This window comes from Heteronotia binoei, chromosome 4 (genome assembly GCF_032191835.1).
Source record: "Heteronotia binoei isolate CCM8104 ecotype False Entrance Well chromosome 4, APGP_CSIRO_Hbin_v1, whole genome shotgun sequence".
NCBI classification, from domain to species: Eukaryota; Metazoa; Chordata; class Lepidosauria; order Squamata; family Gekkonidae; genus Heteronotia; species Heteronotia binoei.
The window spans coordinates 101,455,606-101,477,978 of NC_083226.1; the positions used below are offsets into that span (position 1 = coordinate 101,455,606).

Consider the following 22,373-nt stretch of genomic DNA (forward strand, 5'->3'; position numbering starts at 1 on the left):
ATTATTATTATTATTATTATTATTATTATTATTATTATTATTATTATTATGGCTGCTGCCCACACCGCCTGGAAATCTCAAAACGGGATGTTAGGGACAACTGCCGGCCTCCAGGATAGACGCCAGATCTTCAGCGCGCTTACTCAGAAGCCAGTCCCGTTGTGTTCAGTGGAGCTCACTCCCAAGTAACTGTCTCTGCCTGGGGCTGCAGACAGTAGCCCAAATGTGTGGCAAAGGAAGCCTCTTCGGGGAGAGGCGGGAAGCACAGTCCACACTGGCAAGTGCTTGCTTGGCTGAGTGCGGGGCGGCTCTCGGTTGGTGAGATCTGCTTGCGGGGTAGGAAGGGGCGGGGGAGAGAGACTAACTCTAGGCGGAGCTTGAGTATCCCGAGATGGAGTTCAGCTAATGAAAATTTCACATCCCGACAGCCTCTCATGTGGTTGCTTTTTCCGTTAGCTCATCTGCTCGCTGACCGGCTCTCAGACAGAATCCATTGCTGCAGCAGCGCCTTTTCTTCGACGCGCCCGGGGCGCTCGTCTCTTCCAGGGCAAAGAGAGGCGAGCCAGAGCCGAGGCCCGCTTAGCGAGGGACGCTACCCCCTCCTCCTCCTCGGGGGAGCACGGCCGGCGGGACTCTCTGGTCCGGCTCCTCATCGCTTTCGCGTTCGTTAAGAGACGATGTCTGAGTCAGAGGACGGGAGTGAGTTTGGTTACATAGTGGAGTTGTTAGAGAAAGGGAAGGTAAGGCAAGGCGGCGAGAAGTGAGAAACTGCAGCCTGGGTGGAAAGACTTGGGTCTGTTCCGCGGTGGCTGATCGGGGCAGTTGCCTTGGTGGGGCACAATGCAGAGTCTAGGTAGCGGCGATGGAGGGCTGCACTTGTCACGGCGGGTCGTGCTCAGAGCTGCTCAGCTATGGAAATATCACGAAGTCTAGCTACAAAGAGGTGTAGCAGCTGCTGCTGCGCTTCAGGAGCGACTCGTTTGCATTTCCGAGCGCAGCGTGCAAGGGATGGGCCGCAGTAGCAGCCAGTTGGTCGAGCGGAAGGCGCCTCTCCTCTCCTCTCCTCCCCCACCCCTCAACAGACTGGACTCTGCGAATCAATAAGCCGCTAGCCAGCCGAGTTACAGTTCCACTCTCGTCCCCTTGACGAGCCAATAAAAGGCTCCAGCTAAATTCGGAAACAAGTCATCAAGCCGGCCTTAGGCGGGCCGGCCAAGCCCAGTCCCGACCCAAGCTGGAAGACACAGGTGGCGATGCTGATTGATCTTCAGGGTGGGGGTGGTGACTGGACTGAAGGAGCTGAAGCGCTTTCAGTTACCCACAAAAAAAAAGTTATGCAAATTCCAACTACCTATCAGGATCACCATCCTTTTGCAAAAATACCGGTACCTTAATCTACCTCTCTGGGGTGAGGGAGAGTCCACCTGAGTACATATTTGTGTGAAGTGGGCACTTGATCGTTTTAAGGAGGGGAAACTGCCTGTGAAGAGGGAATACCTACCTATTGAACTCTTGTTATGCAAATGATTTCCTTCTGATTACTAGTCTATATTCTGCCTGGATCATGGAAATGCCAAAGGGGTGTTGAACATGTGTTCTAACCAGGGGTAGTTGGGGGAGGGGTATTTGGCCAGGCCTGAAGCACAAAGGTCACTTGTTAATTTATTTATTTTTTTGCATCAAATCAGTTTTTCAACTTATTTTTTTTGGTACATTATGTGTTGTTTTAAATATGGCTAGGGGCCTCAAAAGATGGAAGTGGCTCTGGTCTCTCTGGACAGACATGGTTCTTATCTATCTCATAGTATTTGTATTTATTCCACATCTGATAGGATAGACCAGGGGTGACCAACGGTAGCTCTCCAGAAGTTTTTTGCCTACAACTCCCATCAGCCCCAGCCAGCATGGCCAATGGCTGGGGCTGATGGAAGTTGTAGGCAAAAAACATCTGGAGAGCTACCGTTGGTCACCCCTGGGATAGACTATGATGTATCAAAGATTAATTTTAAAGTCAAATGAGCAACTGCTTGTCTGGAAGATTGATTTACATTGGTATGACATTGGTGAGGCTTTCTATTTCCATTTGCTGGATAATGAGCTTGTTCCTTCTGAGTTGCCTTACTGGTTTGGAATGTATATCATATGGCAACTACATAATGTTGTTCAGTGAGGGGTATGACTGACTGAACACAGAGGGTCTGGGCAAGGGGATAGGTATCATGTTGCAACAGTCTGAATGCAAGCAGTATGGCAGGGAAGTTCTCAAACAGAACTGGCAATTAGTAAAGTCATGGTTACTCACAAAATTCTTATATTAAAAGGGGCATATTTGTTGCTTATGTTAGAAGGGGCATCTATATGTCACATCTGTTGTGTGTGTTGCTTTAAACTCGTAATGCTTAAGAGTGAAGGCTTGATTATGGGATGGCATTTTGGCCCCTAATGCTAGCAGCTGAAATAACCTTTCCCAGATTTAAATGCCTAAAGGACCCAACCAATGGTATCCTCTATGCTGACGAATCTTGTGAGCAAAAATTCTACTTCAGGAGCTACTGGCATTAAGGTTGTGAACGAGTGTAAATTAGTTTGCCCTGGGGCCATCCTTCCTGAGCTAAGACAAAAATGTGTGAGCGGGAGGCTAGAAAACTGAGCTAGCTCACACCAACTCAGCTTAGAGGGAACACTGAGACTGTACTCATAGACTTTAATGGCAGATGCAATAGATTGCATGTACCTTGGTTCAAACAGAACCCCTGCATGACATAGAAGGTCCTTCTGGGAGGAAAGAACGAGGGAAAAGAAAGGTTAAGGACCCATTAATTCAGATTCTCCTGACCTTCTATATGTGGGTTGTATGCCTCAGGTTAAATGCAGTTGGAGAATGTCCACCCTCCCCCTCATTTCCCTCCTCATTGTGGTGCATTCACCGACCTCCTGAGTTTGCTTTGAACTTTTTAGAAAACTTGCAGCAAAGCCTAGATGGCTGCCATGTGGGCAGGAATGGTTGGATTTTCCCAGTTCCATCTCTGTGGCAGCCATTTTCCCTGACCCTTTCCCAGCAGCAACCATTGCCCTTCCCACCAGGAAGCTTTTTAAATATATATATTATTACTAGGAATAAGGCATGTTGTGGAGGAAAATACAAAAGGGCTCTAGAAAGAGGCTCTGCGTGAGTGCCCCCAACCTTGCTGTCTTCCCACCCAACTGAAGGCATTCACTCCTCTCCACCACCAGGGAGCTGATGTCTGTCATCTGAAGAGCAGCTGTAATTCTGAGTGATCTCCAGCCCTCACCTGGAAATTGGCAACAATGGTTCCCCAGGAGGAAATAGCTGGTTTGGAGGGTAGTGTCTATGGCATTGTACCTGTCTGAGATCCCACCCCTCCTTAAACCCCCCTTCTCCAGGCTCCACCCCTCAAATATCCAGGAATTTCCCAACCTGGAGTTGACAACTACTAAGTCACACTAAATGTCATAGGGGAGCTGCTGTTGAACAGGAGCAAGCAGCCAGGCCTAGTTAAGTCATGTCAGCCAGCTGGCAGCAAGTCACCCAGAGGGTGCTGCCAGGTCTAGGGTAGCCAAACTCCAGGTGGAGCCTGAAGATCTCCTGGGTGATCACAATTGAACTCCAGACAACAGATCTCTCTACCCATCCTGGAGAAAATAAATGCTTTGGAGGGTGAACCTGTATGCCATTCTATTCACTTGAGACCTCTTCCTTTACTGACAGAAGTTGGTTGCCTAACAGCAGCCTCTGGCTAGGGGCAAGGTTGAAGGGAGGAGGAAGAAAGAGTGACAGGAAAGGCAGTACCCATGGCCTATGAGGAAATGCTGCCAGTGGAGCCAGGTTTTGCCACCCAGTCACATTACAGCAGCAGTGGCTCTCTGGCTATTTCTGTGGACTTCAGAGACTGTGTGTGCTGGGAGGCAGTCTGTGTGGGCCATTGATGGGGTGGCAGAGGTTTGTTGCCTTGCAATGGTTTTGAGAGGCCGGTTGACAGAGAGGACACAGAAACATTGGAGATATGTCTGTCTCTGAGGTAAGAGTGTTTTAGTGGGTTGTTCAACATTTCTGGGCCTGCAGTAGGCAGGGGCAGGGGAATCAGCCAATAGGAATGAGCTGTGATGGACCAATTATTTGTCATGTGCATGGAATGCACCCATAAGCCAATGGGAGAGCTCCATTTGGCCACCACCATAGGGGAATTATATATAATGATAACAATTTATGAATCATATTCTTTGAATTTCCAGCTTTCTTTCATTTTTTTAAAGGAGCTCTCTAGCCCTTTTAGTCATAGCTTTGTACTTTCCTCCTTACATCTCTGCAATGAAAGGGGCTAGACCAGGGGTATCAAACATGTGGCTCGGGGACCGAATTAGGCCCCCAAGCAACTGGCTGTCATCTGCTTCCTTCTCCCTCGCTCTTGCTTCCTTCTGCATCTCAGCTTGGTTTGCCAGGCTTGCTCAATCACACAGAAGCTACAGAGCAAAGCCTCTACTTTCTCTATTGGCTGAGGCTCCTCTCTTGGGGAGGAAGGGAGGAGGAATAGTTTGCTTTGCTAGGCTTTCTCAATCACACAACAGAGCTACTGAGCCAGGCCTCTTTCCCTTCTATTGGCTGAGGCTCCTCCCCCTCCTGATCTCCTGGGAAAAGAAGGAAAGAGCCAGAGCTTCCTTTGCCTAGTTCCCTGGATAGCATGGGAGAGATACAAAGGAAGCACCTTTAAGTCCAATGAGTGCGCTGTTTTAAGTATGTTATATTTTAAGTTTTTTAAAAAATCGTTGTGTTTGTCTGTGTCCTTTATAAAGTTTACATATCTGCTACCTGGTATTACATTTTATGACACACATCTGCTACCTGGTATTGCATTTGATGACACACATCTGCTACCTAGGGCAACTAGAATGATTACAGGGCTGGAACACTTTCCCTATGAAGAAAGGTTGAAACGCTTGGGACTCTTTAGCTTGGAGAAACGTCGACTGCGGGGTGACATGATAGAGGTTTACAAGATAATGCATGGGATGGAGAAAGTAGAGAAAGAGGTACTTTTCTCCCTTTCTCACAATACAAGAACTCGTGGGCATTCAGTGAAATTGCTGAGCAGACAGGTTAAAACGGATAAAAGGAAGTACTTCTTCACCCAAAGGGTGATTAACATGTGGAATTCACTGCCACAGGAGGTGGTGGCGGCCACAAGCATGGCCACCTTCAAGAGGGGTTTAGATAAAAATATGGAGCAGAGGTCCATCAGTGGCTATTAGCCACAGTGTGTGTGTGTGTGTGTGTGTATATATATATATATATTTGGCCACTGTGTGACACAGAGTGTTGGACTGGATGGGCCATTGGCCTGATCCAACATGGCTTCTCTTATGTTCTTACCTGGTATTGCATTTTATGACACACATGGCCTGGCCCAACAAGGTCTCATTTATGTCAGATCCAGCCCTCATAACAAATGAGTTTGATACCCCTGTGCTTTGAAAGCTGCAAATTCAGAGAACCTGATTCACATATTGTTATAATGATTCTCAATAATTGCTGCTATAAAAAAACAGCAACAAAAAGCAACCAAGAAGTCCCAGTTGTGTAGTATGTGTGTGCCTTTGTGACTGCTGCTGGGAGACTGGGAGTAGAGAAAATGCTGAAAAACATGCCATAAAAATTCGCCTTCTATCAAGAGAGCTTCTTAAACAGATATTGTGTCCAGGCAAAGGTCTTTCAATTCAGTTTAGTTTGCCCCCAATCCATCCCTCAGAACAGATGGATAATCATGTAAGCGAAACTAACAGTTTCAGGCGTATTTTACAATTTGGAGATCAATCTTAAATAATTTCAAACCTGCTAATTCTGTAAGACTTCCTATGTTGTGCAGTTGCTCTGATATTTTTCCAGCAAGACATTAGTCGTAACAATTAAATGGAGCTAATATTTGTATGGCATCCCCAGACTGCAAACAATTGTGAAACTGCACATCATATTTTTTAATAGTTACTATAATTCAGAGAGGCAGCACCGCTTTCAAACCAAGGCTTCAGCATAAAGTCAGGAATCTCCCTGCATACTTAGTATGTAGCCTTTTTTAGAGTCACTGGGAACAGCATTACTTGGAACATTCTCCACTCCCCCATTTTGCAGACTTGCTTACCAGGTCTTTGCTCTGGAGAGGATAGAAAAAGGTTACACTGATCAGAATGAGTGGGAACAGTGCTTCAGTCACTCAGGATAACTGTATCTTGAAAGAACACTTCAGCATACCTCTGTAGGAAATATTAACTTGCTATCCTCTATGCTGAACTCTGGGAGAGGTTTCATATTTCAGCGCTTACATGGGCATCTTGCTTTTTTATTGGTAAAATGTTAGCTCTGAAAGTATTAAGATACAAAACTGCTGCACAGGATTAGTGAGTCTTTTTTGTGTTTTCCCCCACCCTCTGGTTCCACAATTGTAAAATTTCAGATTTCAGGAACCTGAATGGCTATGTGCTGTCTTCCCATCCTAGGTGAAACAAGAGGTCTTAGTTCCTCTCTGAGCTCAATTGAGCTTCTTCTTTCCCTGCCATTCTGAAGTAAGCCTGAGGGCTGACGGGTGGCATATCGATTCTCAAAGTAAATAAAAGTGTTGACAGTGACTAGGGATGCCAGCCTCCAGGTAGGACTTTGAGACTCCCTAGAATTACAGCTCATCTCCAGAGTATAGAGATCAGTTCCCTTGGAGAAAATGGATGCTTTGGAGAGTGGACTCTATGGCACTGTACCTGATTGAGGTCCCTGTCCTCCCCAGGCTCCATCCCCAATTCTCCAGGAATTTCTCAGCCTGGATCTGGCAATCCTATCCCCCTTCCTCTACTGGTGGCCAGGGGGGACCCGACAATGTGTCTCAGGAATATGTAAGAGGCATGAGAACAACCTGATGTAAGCATGTTTGGGGTGGATAGAAAGAGAGAATGTTGTTTAGTCAGAAGCAAAGAGGTGGCATAGATCTTAAGAGGATGAAATGTGATTAGGTTAGATGAGAAACTGGAACTCTAGTATTATCTCTGGGCTCAGTAATTTGATCATTGTAGTTGAAGATGTGCTCTAACAGAAGAGAAGGGGTGAAAGGACAAAGGTCTTGAAGGAAAAGGTAGACCAGGAATGAATTGCCTTCAAGACTAGCTCCTGGAAAAGGAAAAGTATTGGCCTTGCAAAATGAGATGTAGGATAGAAAAAGATAATCTCAATGAGAGGTACTGCGTAAGGCTACTGGTATTGTGAATTAGGTTCCTTTTTTGACAGCCTGTTCCAGAGGGGTACCATTTTCTGCCCCAACGGCTTTCTTTGGATGCTCTAATGTAATTTTCAGTATAGTGCATGTACCACTTTACCTTTGTGCCTGTCATGTCAAAATGCTTACAAAGGTGTCAAACTCATTTATTACGAGGACCATATTTGACAAATGTTACTTTGTTGGGCCAAATGCCTATGTGCCATAAAATGTAATGCCTGGTATCAGAGATACAAACTTTATAAATGACACAGGCAAACTCAATTAATGATGTTATTTGTACTCTTTCCCCTCAGAGCAGCATGCACAAGACAGCCCAGTTGCCTCCCAATTTACATGCCAGCCCTACTCTCTCCTTCCCTCAGCAGCCTGTCCCTTTGTCAGCAAACTGTTGCTCTGCGCACCCACTCTTACCAACTCCCCTCACCGTCATCACCGTAGTGTCATCTGCTCAGATCCACCCCGCATTTAGAGGGTTCACCAATTTTGGCTGAGGTGCAGCTGGAGGAGGTGGGAGGAGAAAAACACAATGCCCTTTTCCCACCTTCATCGCTATTCCTCCACACTATTTTATCTCAGCCTCTTAGCCCCACCACCAGCTGTTTCCTGACAGCTTTGACCACACATACCTCACCATGTGTGCCTGCTCTCCCCTCAAGTAGCCTTCTGCCTTCCCTCCCTTGCACCAGTTGCTTGTGGGGCAGACAAGAGTCCTGGATGAGCTGGTTCCATTCCCTGGACCATATGTTGAAACCCTTACATTATGTGGTCACTGACTAGCAGGATTAGTGCAAGTGGCACTATATGAAAGAATGCCTTTTGAACTGACAGGCTACTTTTTCTTTGTAATATTTCTTATCACCACCTCCTCTCCCTGCTTTTCTTTGCTAAATCATAAAATGAGCTATGGGGAAAGGTGCTGTGTGGAAAAACCCTAAATTATAGGACAAATCTCCAATTAAAAAAAAAAAAGATTTGGAGGCCATACAGGAGATACACATGCATGATTGATGCTTAGGAAATGTTTCTCTGAAGCCTCCTTTCCATGTAAATATTTTACATATATCCATTTTTTTTAAAAAGACATACCCCTCTCAATCTATTAAATGATCATTTCTCCCAGCAAATGAATCTTACAGATCAATGCATTACAGATATGGAACTGGCCAGTCCTCCCTGCTCCACCTTAGGCAAAGATGACTAAAACCTTATAGGTTTACACACTGTTCTGAAAATGGCTTTTCCCATCTGAGTAGTAAAGGACCTTTATAGGGAAAAGAACATTTATGAAATGAAACTAGTGTGGATTTTAGAAACTTTTTGTGCCAGCTAAATTTTAATTCTTACTTTCATATCTGCACACTGGTCTCAGGAGCTATACTTTGCAGGGTTAGTGCTTATCACTCCTAGAAGTTCCTTATAGCTATCATGTGGATTAGTATATGCTTAAGTAATAGCCTCATGTTGTTATACAACACTTCTAAATTACTGGCACTTTCTATGATGGATAGTGACAATAGCAGGAAAAAACTGTCATCTTTCAGGAAATGATTAAGTTTTTTAAAGTGTATGTTAAAGTAGAAACTGATGACATTTGCATCTTAAGCTCTAAAAACTCCTCCCCGTTATGATGTCACATTTGTAACTTGTGGGTTTCTTTCTTCCCCTGTTCCTCTTAAAATAGGTAGTCTGCAGCATATCACCACAGAAGAACAGTGGGCATTATAATTTTGTTGTCACTTATCTTTCTTCCCATTATTATTCAGCTGGAGGAGGAACACTAAGCATACCCATATCCATCTATTTTCTCTTCCCGTCTTCATATCCATATCCATCTATTTCTTCTTCCCATCTCCAATGTTCCCTTCTCTACTGGGATTTTCCAAAAGCTATCTCCACTCCCATAAGCATATTCCTTGTGCCCTCTCATATAAATTATGTTATTTTTGCCCCCAACTATGCATAGGTGTGCCCAGTGACAGAACTAGTATTTGTGTGAAAAATGAGAAAAGCTGTACATCTCAAATTCAGAAAAGAAGACTTAAACATTTTTTATTCACATTAATGTGCCAAGTCTTTGTACATCCTCACTAATGACCCACTTAAAGTGCCATCATAGCCAGACTTAAAGAGAGACTGTTTGTAACTGAAAAGGAATGACACTGGAACGAAGTAGTTTCAAACAAACTAGTCTAATAAAAAGCTCAAGATAGCATTTAGGGGATTGTTCAATATAATTGCATTAAGAATTTGTGCATTTGTGTATTGTACTCTATGTTACAGTATTTTTGAGTTGATCTTCCTGCCTCTCTGGGCCCCTTCCATCAAGTGGTGTGCTAACTTGTCCTTGGCTCAAGGCACAGAGATGGCTTTTGGATCAAGAGGCCATGACATTTAGCACTTTATAGACATTAGCCCTCCCCCTAATCTGCTTTGTGTTAGAGAAAACAGAAGCACATTAACATGTCTAGATCAACAGCTGCTTTGATGCTCTAGCTTTCTGATGTTAAGCTAAGTCAGGGGTGGCCAAACTTGTTTAATGTAAGAGCCGCATAGAATAAGCATCAGATGTTTGAGGGAAGGAAGGAAAATAGATGGGGGAAGGAGGGAGGGGTAGGAAAAGAAAGCAACTTTAACTTTAAATGCATTCTCTAAACTGCTGACTGGCTTGGCGAAGGGATTTAAAGAGACTAGTACCTTCTCCAAGCCAGCCAATGGGGCAGTGGGGGCTTCAAGAGCCACATAATATGTGTGAAAGAGCCACAGTTTGGCCACCCCTGGGCTAAGTCTTCAATATGATTTGAGGTGGGGGTTAAACTACTTCCTCAGCTTATTCATATACTTATAGTGGTGGTGGTGGGGAAACTTGCTTGTCTGCAACGTTCTTTAAGAGTAACATTCTTTGTCTGGAAGCTGAAGTTTTAAGTCCATACAATATGAAACGCACTGTGAAGATGACAATTCTGGTGTATTGCTGGATATTTTATTCGCAAAACTGCAAAAACACTGGCATAATTGTATAGATGTTAAAAAACCAACAAGAATTTGGCATTTCTCCTTAAAATTATTTGTATGGTAACAAAAAAAATTGGTTTGCCATATTATTCACCTTCTCCCAACACCCTTGAGACACATCTGCAGATTTGCTTGAGCTATTTGGTTCCTTTTAACAAGGTCAGCTATGGGATTTGTTATTAAAAAACCTTTAGAAAAAACTTCTCAAGGTATTATAAAACTTTTAGAACCACTTAAGAACAAACCCCAACTAATAGCCACAACAAACAAAAAAGCTTTAAAATTTAATAGTTAAGCTTCCTGCATTTTAGTTATATCTTCTGCTATTGCAATCAAGTTTTGCTCTTACTGTATATATTTTGACTCATCAAAGCCCAAAACATTCTACAGATTTCATAGAGAAATGCAGTTTGTATTCTGGAAGTCATGTATGCTCAAAGGAAACAAAGTGGTGTTGGGGTGGTGGTGGTAGAAGGAACAGTGGGAGAGCTTCTGGAGTTCTGGCCCTGCTGGTGGTCCTTCTGATGGCACCTGGGTTTTGACCACTTTGATATCCAGAAAGACACCCCTGTACTGATTCCCAAGCCATGCACCCCTGGAATGTGATATTGCAATGTAACCCTAGAATATTAATATGACACAGCAGTGCCCATTTGAATTGGAATAGTCTTTCTTGCGCATAAGGGAGAAAAATCCAGTTCCTTCTAGGCCCCAGGCAGGCTGGAATGATTTCAAGTCTGGTTCACAGGCTGGACAGGCATGGTGGCCAATACTGAACGGCTAAGAAGCATCCATCTTTCTGCTCCTGGGAATGAAGAATTCCAGGCCCAGAGAGGGACACATAGTGGGCAAAGCTGTAAAAGTTCCTTCACTTCTTTTGGCAACCTTTTAAGTCCTGTTATTAAAACATAAAAAAATAAGGGTTACCAGGACTCCTGCAACACAAATAAATGGCTTGTATATATATGTTCTCTTATTCTTCAGGGCAAGACAGCAGAAACACAAAGGCTAAAGGTTAAGTGGCCATCTTGAAGTGAATGTGTGGTATACCTGTACACTGGTCTCACATTTCTGCCAGGGAACAAAGTTTCTATTTTTCTTTAATTATTGCTAAAGCTATCAAAGTCAACCAATCTTCTGAACACTTGATGGATGCCTATTCATGTTTGACACTAAGGGAGAAATCTATCACTTTTGGGGAGCTTCAAAGGAATCAGTTTGGAAAAACAGGGCCATAAAAAGTCATTTGGCCAGTATAATTAAAATTCCTCCATTGGGGTATGGACCTATGACACCATGATCTCTGATTGGATATTCCACATATGACACTCTTGATTTTCCATTGGTGTGACACTCTGCTTCCTCATCGATTGATGTGACGTAATTTACCCTAGAAAACAGGCAATCCCACCTGTCAGGATTAGGGGAAAGAGAAAAAAGGAAGAAAAGGGAATTCCTCCATCCTCTCCTCCCTCCATCCCTTCCTACCCTCACCCCCCTTCTTAAGAGAAATCTCCCTCCAGAGGCCTTGTGTTTTCTCTGACTGAGCCTACCCTGCAAGATCTAGGTATTGTATCACCTCCCCCCCCATCCGTACTTATTCAGCTAACCACTGTATTCCTCTTGTATGCTTGAAATTGTTTGATTGGAATGTAACTATTTGAAAACCTATATTTATAATAAAATCCATTATTAACCAAAGGATTTTCAGTGGTCTATCTCCGTAAACATTGACAGAGATCCTCGCTCAGCTCACCTCTCGTAGACTCACCATTTCGAGCTAAGAAATATTAATATTCCCCAATAAAAAGTTAGTTGAGGTGTAACAACTTTTTTACACAGCTTTTTGGATTGGATGGGCCATTGGTTTGATCCAGCATGATTTCTCTTATGTTCTTCTAAAGTGCAACACTGTGTATTTAAAAAGTATGCTCCACTACCTTTAAATTTTATTTATTTATTTATTACTTCGCATTTATATCCCGCCCTCTCCGCAAGCGGACTCAGGGCGGCTCACAACATTATTTTTAAAGAAGAAGGGTCGGCGCTTGTTTCCCGCCTTTCGCCGCCGATAGGAGCCTCAAAGCGGGTCACAACCACCTCCCCCTCCTCTCCCCACAACAAGCACCCTGTGAGGTAGGTGGGGCTGAGAGAACGTGACTGGCCCGTGGTCACCCAGCAGGTTTCATGGAGTAGGAGACGGGGATTCGAACCCGGTTGATCACGCCAGATCCGAAACCGCCGCTGTTCCCCACTACGTCATGCCAACTTTAAAGACACCTTCTATAAAGTTTGTTTAAGACTACAGTCCTAATTTAAGCCCTATATGGTCAAGGACCTGCCTACCTGAAGGACCATCTCTCCCCATATGAACCCAGAGAGCCCTGAGGTCAGCTGGGAAGAACCAGCTGACTATCCCCGGGCCGAAGGAGGCAAAATTAAAGAACACCCGTACACGAGCCTTCTCCATTGCAGCTCCACACCTATGGAACCAGCTCCTGGAAGAAGTGCGGGCCCTGCGGAGCCTTGAACAATTCCGCAGGGCCTGCAAGACCTTCCTTTTTAGGATGGCCTTTACCTGACTGAATGACTGATGATTCGCCTTAAGTGATTTCGCCATAGTATTTACACCTAATAGAGTAGCACTAGGAATGTTAATTTTAATTGGAATGTTTTTAAGTGAATGTGATTTTAAAACCTGTTGTATAATTTATTGTATGGATTGATGTTGTTAGCCGCCCTGAGCCTGCTTTGGTGGGGAGGGCGGGATATAAATAAAATATTATCATTATTATAATTTGTAAGGGTCTGGAAAGGGGGGGGGGGACAAAGCAGGTATTTACTATTTGAGAATGACCTCATAAATTATGCTGACCCACACGGATATAAAAAAAAGTAAAATCCATATCTAGCTAGGTTGCATTAAAAGTAAAATCCTCTTCTCATTTTTTCTGTGAATTCCTGTCATGTTGAACTCTAGCAGTGGAATTACCAAAGGCATTTTACGTTTCCTTGCCAGTCTCTCTTTTAGATAACCAGTGATAGAAGTGCTCATGGTTGCCTGTTTTGCTTCACATTCAAAACAATGGCTAGGAGTTTTTGCACTTTGGAGAATAGAGGAATACTTAGGACGACCCCTTTCCTTCCAGTTATAATCCTTCAGGTGGGTTAGATAAAAATATGGAGCAGAGGTCCATCAGTGGCTATTAGCCACAGTGTGTGTGTGTATATATATAAAATTTTTGGCCACTGTGTGACACAGAGTGTTGGACTGGATGGGCCATTGGCCTGATCCAACATGGCTTCTCTTATGTTAAATGAACCTTTATACAACATGTAAACTTTATCAGGAGAAAAAAACCCATAAAACCTGCAAGTTACTTGTGCTGTTAGCCTAGTGTTTATTTTTCCCCACATGACAATTCCCCCTACATGGAGCTAACCTGCATGCCTTGCTTTACTGATCACTGTGCCCTGTGTTGGCTGCAGATGCTGCAAGGAGTAGGGTATTGTCTGCCTCCAACAGTGATGCTTCCAGAGCAGTAGTGCTCTGCAGTGTTGGGATGGGCAGCTTTTCTATGCTAAATGAAAAATTATTAACTCAGGACACACTAGGAGTTTTATTTAGAAATATTTTGTGCCCTGCATAAGTCTTAATACTTGATTGCGATTTCTGGAGCCTATCACTACTTATATGAGTGTTCTTACTGGGGGTTCTACACAGCCCACATAAGCTGAGGTTGGTTGCACACTTCACTAGAAATATAAGCTAAAACCTGGTTGTACAGTCAGGGCAGAAGACAATGGATTTTCGGAGGGAGTATTTAGATTTATATTACTTCATTTGCTGACATAAGATAGATAGATAGATAGATAGATAGATAGATAGATAGATAGATAGATGAATTTATTGTCATTGTTCTCAACAAAAAGAGAGCAACGAAATGAGGTGCTCTTCCACAAACATACCAACACATCAAACACACATATTCATAAACCATTTAAATTGTATCAGGGGTGGGGTGGAACCCTGGGGTATGAGAAAGTTTACAGTCCTGACTACATCCTATTTTTTCCATGACATGGCCCAGGACTGTTTACCCCAGGGGTGGCCAACAGTAGCTTTCTGGATGTTTTTTGCCTACAACTCCCATCAGTCCCAGCCATTGGCTATGCTGGCTGGGGCTGATGGGAGCTGTAGGCAAAAAACATCTGGAGAGCTACCGTTGGCCACCCCTCCACCCTAATACCTGTATAGTCAGAAACCCACATTGTACTGGTGTATTTTTGAGGTAAGTGTGTGTGGGTGTTAGTAGTCATCCAAAGCCTCTCCACCCTGACACAGGGCTTCACAATTTTTTTTCAGCCTCAGGAGTCACCCCAAAAATTTAGGAGCAAACCTTATTTTTCAGCCTTTGGCATGTTGTACTTTAATGACATAATAGTCCCTGTGGATTTATTAAGTGAAGGCTGCAATTCTCAAGTAACATACATTTTCACCAATGAGGCTGGGTCTAAAAATGCAGCGCAATGAGGTGGTAACATTGACTGTACCACTTCAAACTGTAGATGGAAGTCACCACTTTTAATATAAGGTGAGCACTGAAAAATGTTGATACTCCACTGCCTGTTATTTCATGTTGTGTGGTTTGACCTGGTATGTAGTGTCAGGAACCCGGGCTCTTCTGCTTTGCATCTTGCCGAACATGTGCATAAATTATTCATATAGAAATCAGCAGGACTTTTTGTGTAGAAAAAGGTCCAGCAAGAACTCATTTGCATATTAGGCCACACCCATGATGTCACCATTGTTTTGCAGGAACTCATTTGCAAATTAGGCCACACACCCTGCTGCCAAGCCAGCTGGAACTGCTTTCCTGTGTGTTCTTGCTCAAAAATAGCCCAGGAAATCAGAAGTGCTTCCTGCGCTTGTTAAAATTTAGCCATGCAGCTTTGTAGATCTGAGATCTTAAAACTCTAACAACAATTTTTGATCAACTTGTTCCAAGTCCCACTTAATGGCTTTTTTCATCCAAAGCTGAATATGTCTTTAATGTTTAATAATAATAATAATAAATAATATTTTAGTTCAACTGTTAAATGTACATAAATTTACAAACAAGAGCATAGACATAAAGCCTTGCGAAACAGGTTAAATGATGGTAATAAAAACAAAATGCTATTCCTGAGATTCTAAAAACAATTGTTTGTATTTTTAAAAGACAATACCAATCTCACTTCCATGTTTAAAAAGTGGAACCTGTAGGCAAAGATGTAATAAAATTCCTTGAACCGTACAGTGCCATCCTATACTGGTCTATTCAGTGGGGCTTACTTCTAGAAAAGCACTGTTAGGATTGCATGGTTAGTCACAATATGGGTAGTTGTAGAAGGAAACCAAAAAGTGTTTTGATGGCAGTTGTTTTAAAGACCTTTTTCAAAACATGTAGGTCAAGTATGAGGCAGACTCTAATTCAATTTATTTTAATTAAGACTTTAAAAATGCCAGCCAAGGACACTATCTGTGAGTTCTAGATAATATGTGTTTTAGAAGCTTAATCTTCATAACCGCAGATGGCATTGTTCCCCCTCTCTGGATGGAGATTATGTTTTGTGCTGAATATGAACAAAGAGAATGTCTGCTGCCTACTTCAGATTGATTGTCTTAAATATATTTTCTTACAACTGCTAGCTCTGCATTAATCAGGCTATACTAAGTAATATAAACAAAAACACTGTTATATTAAGTAGTTCTTCTTTTGGGCTTTGCCTTGGGAACATCAGAAATCATTTTGATATTTAAGCCTAGTGTGGGTCATTTAGCGCCATATCCATTAGTTTTGTTCAGATAAAATATGAACTTTGAGTAAGTCTATCTAAAAAGTTCTGTTTTTGCCTTTAACTAATGCTTTTTTCTTTGGTCTAGAAAACAAAAATATTAAAGAATCTGTCTTATGCACTAAATAACTTTAAAACTGTTCTGCTACTATTGTCTGATTTGAAGCTACAATAATTTTGCTTAACCGCAGAAGTAGGAGTTCATGAAGAAAGCTGAGGGGAAGGGAAGGAAGCTGAGGAAAGATAAGATTTGTCCTCTTCTTGCCTTTATTTCCAATCCTAACTTTAAGAGATAAACATTTATATGCCATCTTTTCAGACACCTGCTGAAGGCAGCTCACAAAATAAAACAAGATAAAATAATTAAAAAGTTGCTGTTAAAAAAACAAAAGATAGAACATCCAGCAATCTAGTAGATCCTCATACTAAAAGCAGATTTTTAAAAAAATTAAAAGATCGATCCCCTAGTTAAAACCCTAGGTGTAAAAAAATGTTTTAGCCTAGCACCTTTTTTGTTTAAGGGCTTGGTCTTAAAGAACACCTCAGGAGCTACCACTGGCAGTAAAGTGAGAATTCTATTCCAGTGGGTTGCTAAATTTTAGTTGGACTGGAAATCCCCCCCCTGTTGGTTTATCAAGAAAATGTGCCCTTGTTAGATTATTCTGAGAGCCTTTATTTCTGAAGGTGAAAGCTAGCTGGAAGCAGAACTAGCAAGGGAGTGGTTTGCAAATCTTGTGCTAAGGGCAAGTAATTTACATCCAGTGACCTCAGTCAGGGCTGTTTGTTATCACTGAAAGATTCAACAATGAGGATGAAATGGGTTCCTTGTTCCCCATTCCTTATTTAATACTTAACCACATGAATGTCTGATGTAAATTAATACTAGTTTTTAAGTATGATGGGGTAACACTACAAAGGGGCAATATCAATGCTTCTAGGATTTGGTATTTGCTTCTGTCCTTGTAAAAGAAAAAGGCAGTATGATATCTTTAAAAGTAGTGAATGCAGCTAGGAGCACAGAAAGCTCTCCTTTTACCCTCAGATAAAGTGAGAAGTATGCAGAATAGTTATAACAAGCTAGGAGCTCCACAAGGAATTGAAGGGAATAATAGATTGGGATCTCTACAGAGAATAGTATCATGAGATTTCTCATGGGTTGCATCCTCCATTCTAGCATGCTACTGCATCTGAAAAAGTGGGCTTTTACACCCAAGTTTATGCTGGAATCAAATTTTGTTATCTCTTAAAAGTGCCAAAAGACCTCTGGTTCTTTATGTAAACTATTAAGGGCTCTGTCCTTGGCAGCGTAAAGAATTCTGGGAAGGATGTAATTAGTTAGAATCAGGAAGATCTTACTTTTCCTCAGGAAGATTTTTACTAATCCTCATGCTCAGAACTCTTTTAGTTTCAAAGTGGTTGGAACCCTGACAGGCTTATAGCATCCTGAAATGGCAGATGGAAAGGGAATTCTGATTATAATCTTGTCTTTCAGTTTAGGGCTCCAGCAGACTGCTTCTCAGTCCACTTCCCACACTTAAAAACAAAGCCCCTCCATACTTAATCACTTTTAACACATCATATCTTATGGAAAGCTATTAATATGTTCAGGTTTGGAATCATTTTAACTTTTAAAAAGTATTTCTTGCACATACCTAAGAGTGGGGATTGTTTTAGCATGAAATAGCCTCTACTTGGTCTCTCATTTTTCTGTCCTACTGATGGTCAAGAGACAGAGTGACATATTCCACTGAAGCAGAATTTGGAGGCTAAACAAGAAACAAACATAAATACAACAGTGCTTTCTGTACTGAAGGGTTAGGGTGGAACTTCCTTTCTCACAGTGATAGTCTGTCCTCTTTCCCACTGTTGAAATCGTAAATTGTTGAGATTGTAAAATCCTCTGGGCAGGGACTAGTCCATTTTTGTAAATTAATTTATTGTATTGTTCTATAACCTGCCATGGACATTGGCAGTACTATATAAATAAATAATTCACCCACTGTAGTCTTCCACCCAGGGTTGCCATCTTTCTCCAGTCCAGACGTCAGTGGTTTTCAGCAGCTGCCAGCAACAGGTAAAGCTCTCCTTGTAGACGGAGTCTCAATGCCAGGAAACGCTCCACCTGTTGAATTTCTGCCTGGCAAGGAACTAACAGGGGAAAGGCAGCAGCAACCCTAGGTGAGGTGTGCTGGATTTGGGGGCGGTCCCGGCGCGCAGAGTCCTATTAGAAGGCAAGGAAGGGAAACCGTTTCGTTTGACTTCCTTCCTACCTTGGACATGGCTGGTCCACTCCCTCACGTTACAGAGCCAAGCGAGGAAAAGCCGCCAACGACGTCGAGTCAAACGCCTCAGCGCTGCGACAGGGGTCGGACGACAAAGGCGCCAGGTGGCGCCCCGCCTCCATTGTGTGGTGGGCGTTGTTGCCAGGCGGCCCCGAAACCCCGCCCCTCCTAGCCCCGCCCCTCCAGGACATTGCCGGAGTTTCCTTGCGGGCAGAGGCAGCAGCTGCTGGGCGCCTCGTAGCCGCTGGGCGCGCGCTCTCTTTCTCCCTTCCCTCACGCCGCACGCTCTCGGGGGGAGGGCGGACGGTCGGACAGAGCCGTTCGGGGAGTCAGCCGGCGAGTAAGAGAGTCGTGGACGCGCGCACCGGGCATCGTCGACTCAACAGCCCGGGAGCGGAGGCGGCTCCAGGATGGAGGGGGATCGTCTGGAACCCGCCGTGAGTGCCTGTGAGGGGGACTAGGACTGGGCTGTGGCGGCTGAACCTGCCGATCTCCCTTCGCGGGTGTGAAACGGGAAGCACGAGCGAGGCGCGGTTCAGGCGCTGGAAGGGCAGGTTCGTGGGAAGAATGCCAGGAGATTCCCTCCGCTGCGTGGAGTCCTCCCCCCACCTCGGGCAGTAAGGAGCGCGAGGATCGCGCCTCTCACGAGTTGAGGGAGTCTCCTGGCAGTCGCGGTGCTTCCCCTTCTCCTCTCTTCCCGTTTGAGACGGCTGTGAAAAGAAAGAGCGCAGAGCGTGTCCCAGCTCACCCCGCTCTCTCGTAGAGTTTGACTGCTCCTTTGCCCTTCCTGCACTGGGAAGCTGCCTCGTGTGCGTGCGTGTGTGTTTAATTTAGAAAAATCTCCAGCTCTTGCAGACTTGGGTGTGCCTTACTCCTACCAAAGCTTTGTGCAAACTCATCCTCCTGCTGCAGTTGTCCACTTGGTGGACTCTGCCCTAAGGAGGAGCTGTCATTTGTTGCAGCCTAGCCAGGGTCGCTTGAAATCTGTTAGGAACATTGGTGCTGCTTCTACTAGGACACACACACAGAATACTGATAATAGTGTATGTTGATATGGGTGCTGGGAAGCTGCTATTTCTGGCTGTTCGATGGGTGCTGACACACAGTGAAAATAGATGCATGTTTGTGTCACACCCAAAATTCATAGTTCACTCATGTAAAAATCAGTGGTACATTATGGAGAATAACTATGGTGCTGCAAAACTGGCTGATGTCCAGGAACACCAGATCTGGTCTGTAGTTAATATTAATTTGGAATAGCCTTGTTCTACACCCTGTGGCAACGATATGAGTTTCATTCCTTACACACAAGCATGAACATATGAAGCTGCCTTATACTGAATCAGACTCTTGGTCCATCAAAGTCAGTATTGTCTTCTCAGACTGGCAGCGGTTCTCCAGGGTCTCAAGCTGAGGTTTTTTCACACCTATTTGCCTGGACCCTTTTTTGGAGATGCCAGGGATTGAACCTGGGACCTTCTGCTTACCAAGCAGATGCTCTACCACTGAGCCACCGTCCCTCCATGCATTGGAAGAGTACAGGTTAACTGTTTTGTAAATCACAGTGATTAACTAATCCACATCAAGAGTCTTGCTCTTGAAACATGTACATTGAGTAACCATACTTCTTAGCCAGTTGCAGCTAGGTGTGGCATGAACTGGGATGACAACTTGGGATATTCTTCAGGATTGCTTTGGCAGAGCAATCTTTCCACTTAGCACAGATTTTTGCCAAACTCAACTACTAAATGCTGGAGAATTGCAGATGGCGCGATGGTTACTGCGTGGAATGCAGGCTACTGTTATAACTGTTCTGTCTGCTCACAGTTTCTGTAGTGGTTTGAAACCCATTTGATCAAAACAGCAGTTGGATCTAATTAAGGGATGTGTGTACTATTGGAAGAGATACTGCTGCCATTCTTCTGTCATCTTCTTCAAAAACTATTGTCTTTGGCTATCCTGTGTATTGGTGACTTAGACACAAAGCTGCTTCCTTCCCCCTTTCTTTGGAGGAGTGGAAAGTGCAGCTTTTGCTTCTGGAGAATGAATGGTGAGTTGATCATCACTCACTGAATTGTTAACAGCACAGCCCCACAAAGCTCTGTTCCCAAAAGGCAGGGCACTGCAGAACCATCTCCCAGTTTATTCAACCAGGCTATAACTTACTCTGACTGAACTGTAACTGGGACAAACATCTCTTCTCTCTTACTTAACAATGTGCTTTGTTCACAGTGCTTTGGAAGAGGGACAGAGCAAACTGATGCACACACACCAATGTGTGTCTAAGGTTATGCAGCTTATTTCCCATACCAGCTTTCAAAATACCACTTTTCTAAACAGTGCAAGTAAATAAAGTTAATGATGCAGTTGATCATAGCTTCATACATTAATATGTTCTATAAATAATATGTTATTTGTGTTCTACTACTTTCCATATAGTGTTTGTTTTTTGTTCTTGTCATGGGATTCACCACCCTGCTATGGCACTGGTTGAGAATACAGTTCTCAGAATAAAACCTAAATTAGGAAATTGATGTGCTGTTGTTTTTGATTAATGTGCATATGTTTAATGGTCTGCTTTGTGAAATGAAATAATTTGTGGCAATTAAAATGTTGTAACAGTGCTGTTAGTAGTATAATGTACATAAAGTTATTTAGGGGTTATGGTTTATTTAGACAGACATTTTGCAAAACAACATGCAGAGGCATTAAATAATTTTGATTTGGTTTCATATTTAGGATATTTTTGTGCCACCACTTTAGTGTCCAGCTTGTGGTGGCTTACAATTAGAACACCACCACAATATTATAAAAAAAACAAGCCCTTTAAAAAAGTTATTGGATACAACAGCATAAAAACTATTCATACAAAAAAGCAGACCATTAAACCCTTGACCTGGATAGTCCAGGCTAGGCCGATCTTGTCAAATATCGCAGCTAAGCAGGGTCAGCTAGTAATCACATGGGAGAGCTCCTAGGAATACCAGGGTCATGACATGGAGGCAGGCAATAGTAAACTACCTCAAAGGTCTCTTGCCTTGAAAACCCTATGGGATTACTGCTGTGACTTGATGGCTCTTCCCACCACCAAAAGCTGGTAAGATAAAACTCCTAATTAAAAGCCTGGGTAAAAAGATACGTTTTGACCTGGTGCCTAAAAGGGGGTAAAATAGGCACCAGGAGAATCTCAAGGGGGAGGGTGTTCAAAGGTGAGGGATCACCAGAGAAAATGCCCTTTTTCTAGTTGCCACACCTCCTCCCAGGCAAGGGCACTGAGAGCAAGGCTGGAGAGGCAGATCTTAATTGGCAGGTTGGATAGTATGGGAGGAGGCAGTCCTTTGGGTGCCCTGTCCCCAAGCTGTTTAGGGCCTTACAGGTAAGAACCAGCACTTTGAATTGTGCTTGGAAATAGGCAGCTAGTAGAAATCTTTCAGCACAGAGTGATATGATCCCTGTAACCAACCCCTGGCTGCTGCATTTTGGATCAATTGAAATTTCCAGATTGTTTTCAAAGATAGCTTCATGTAACTGTGCATTACAGTAATCTGTTGCAGCTTTGTTGATGATGGTTTAAGGTCTGCTTGTTGTATGAAAGACAGAATACTGTCCTCAAAGGGAGCATGTACATAGGAACACAAGAGAAGCCATGTTAGATCAGGCCAATGGCCCATCCAGTCCAACAATGGCCCATATATATATATACTGTGGCTAATAGCCACTGATGGACCTCTGCTCCATATTTTTATCTAAATCCCTCTTGAAGGTGGCTTTGCTAGTGGCCGCCACCACCTCCTGTGGCAGTGAATTCAACATGTTAATCACCCTTTGGGTGAAGAAGTACTTCCTTTTATCCGTTTTAACCTGTCTGCTCAGCAATTTCATCAAATGCCCACGAGTTCTTGTATTGTGAGAAAGGGAGAAAGTACTTCTTTCTCTACTTTCTCCATCCCATGCATTATCTTGT

At 43.4% G+C, this 22,373-nt stretch overlaps 1 protein-coding gene across 2 annotated transcripts in view; it reads left to right on the forward strand.

Moving 5' to 3' along the window:
* Nucleotides 1–474: 474 nt before the first annotated feature.
* TRIM36 (tripartite motif containing 36) overlaps nt 475–22,373 on the forward strand; it is a 71,309-nt gene continuing 49,410 nt past the window's right edge. The window contains exon 1 of one of the 2 annotated variants that reach the window (XM_060235585.1): nt 475–740. In XM_060235585.1, the coding sequence (XP_060091568.1) occupies nt 678–740 (63 nt within the window). In that variant the 5' untranslated portion in view covers nt 475–677. Of the gene's footprint in view, nt 741–18,604; nt 18,847–22,373 lie in introns of those variants that run through there. The other variant, XM_060235586.1, reaches the window with a different exon arrangement.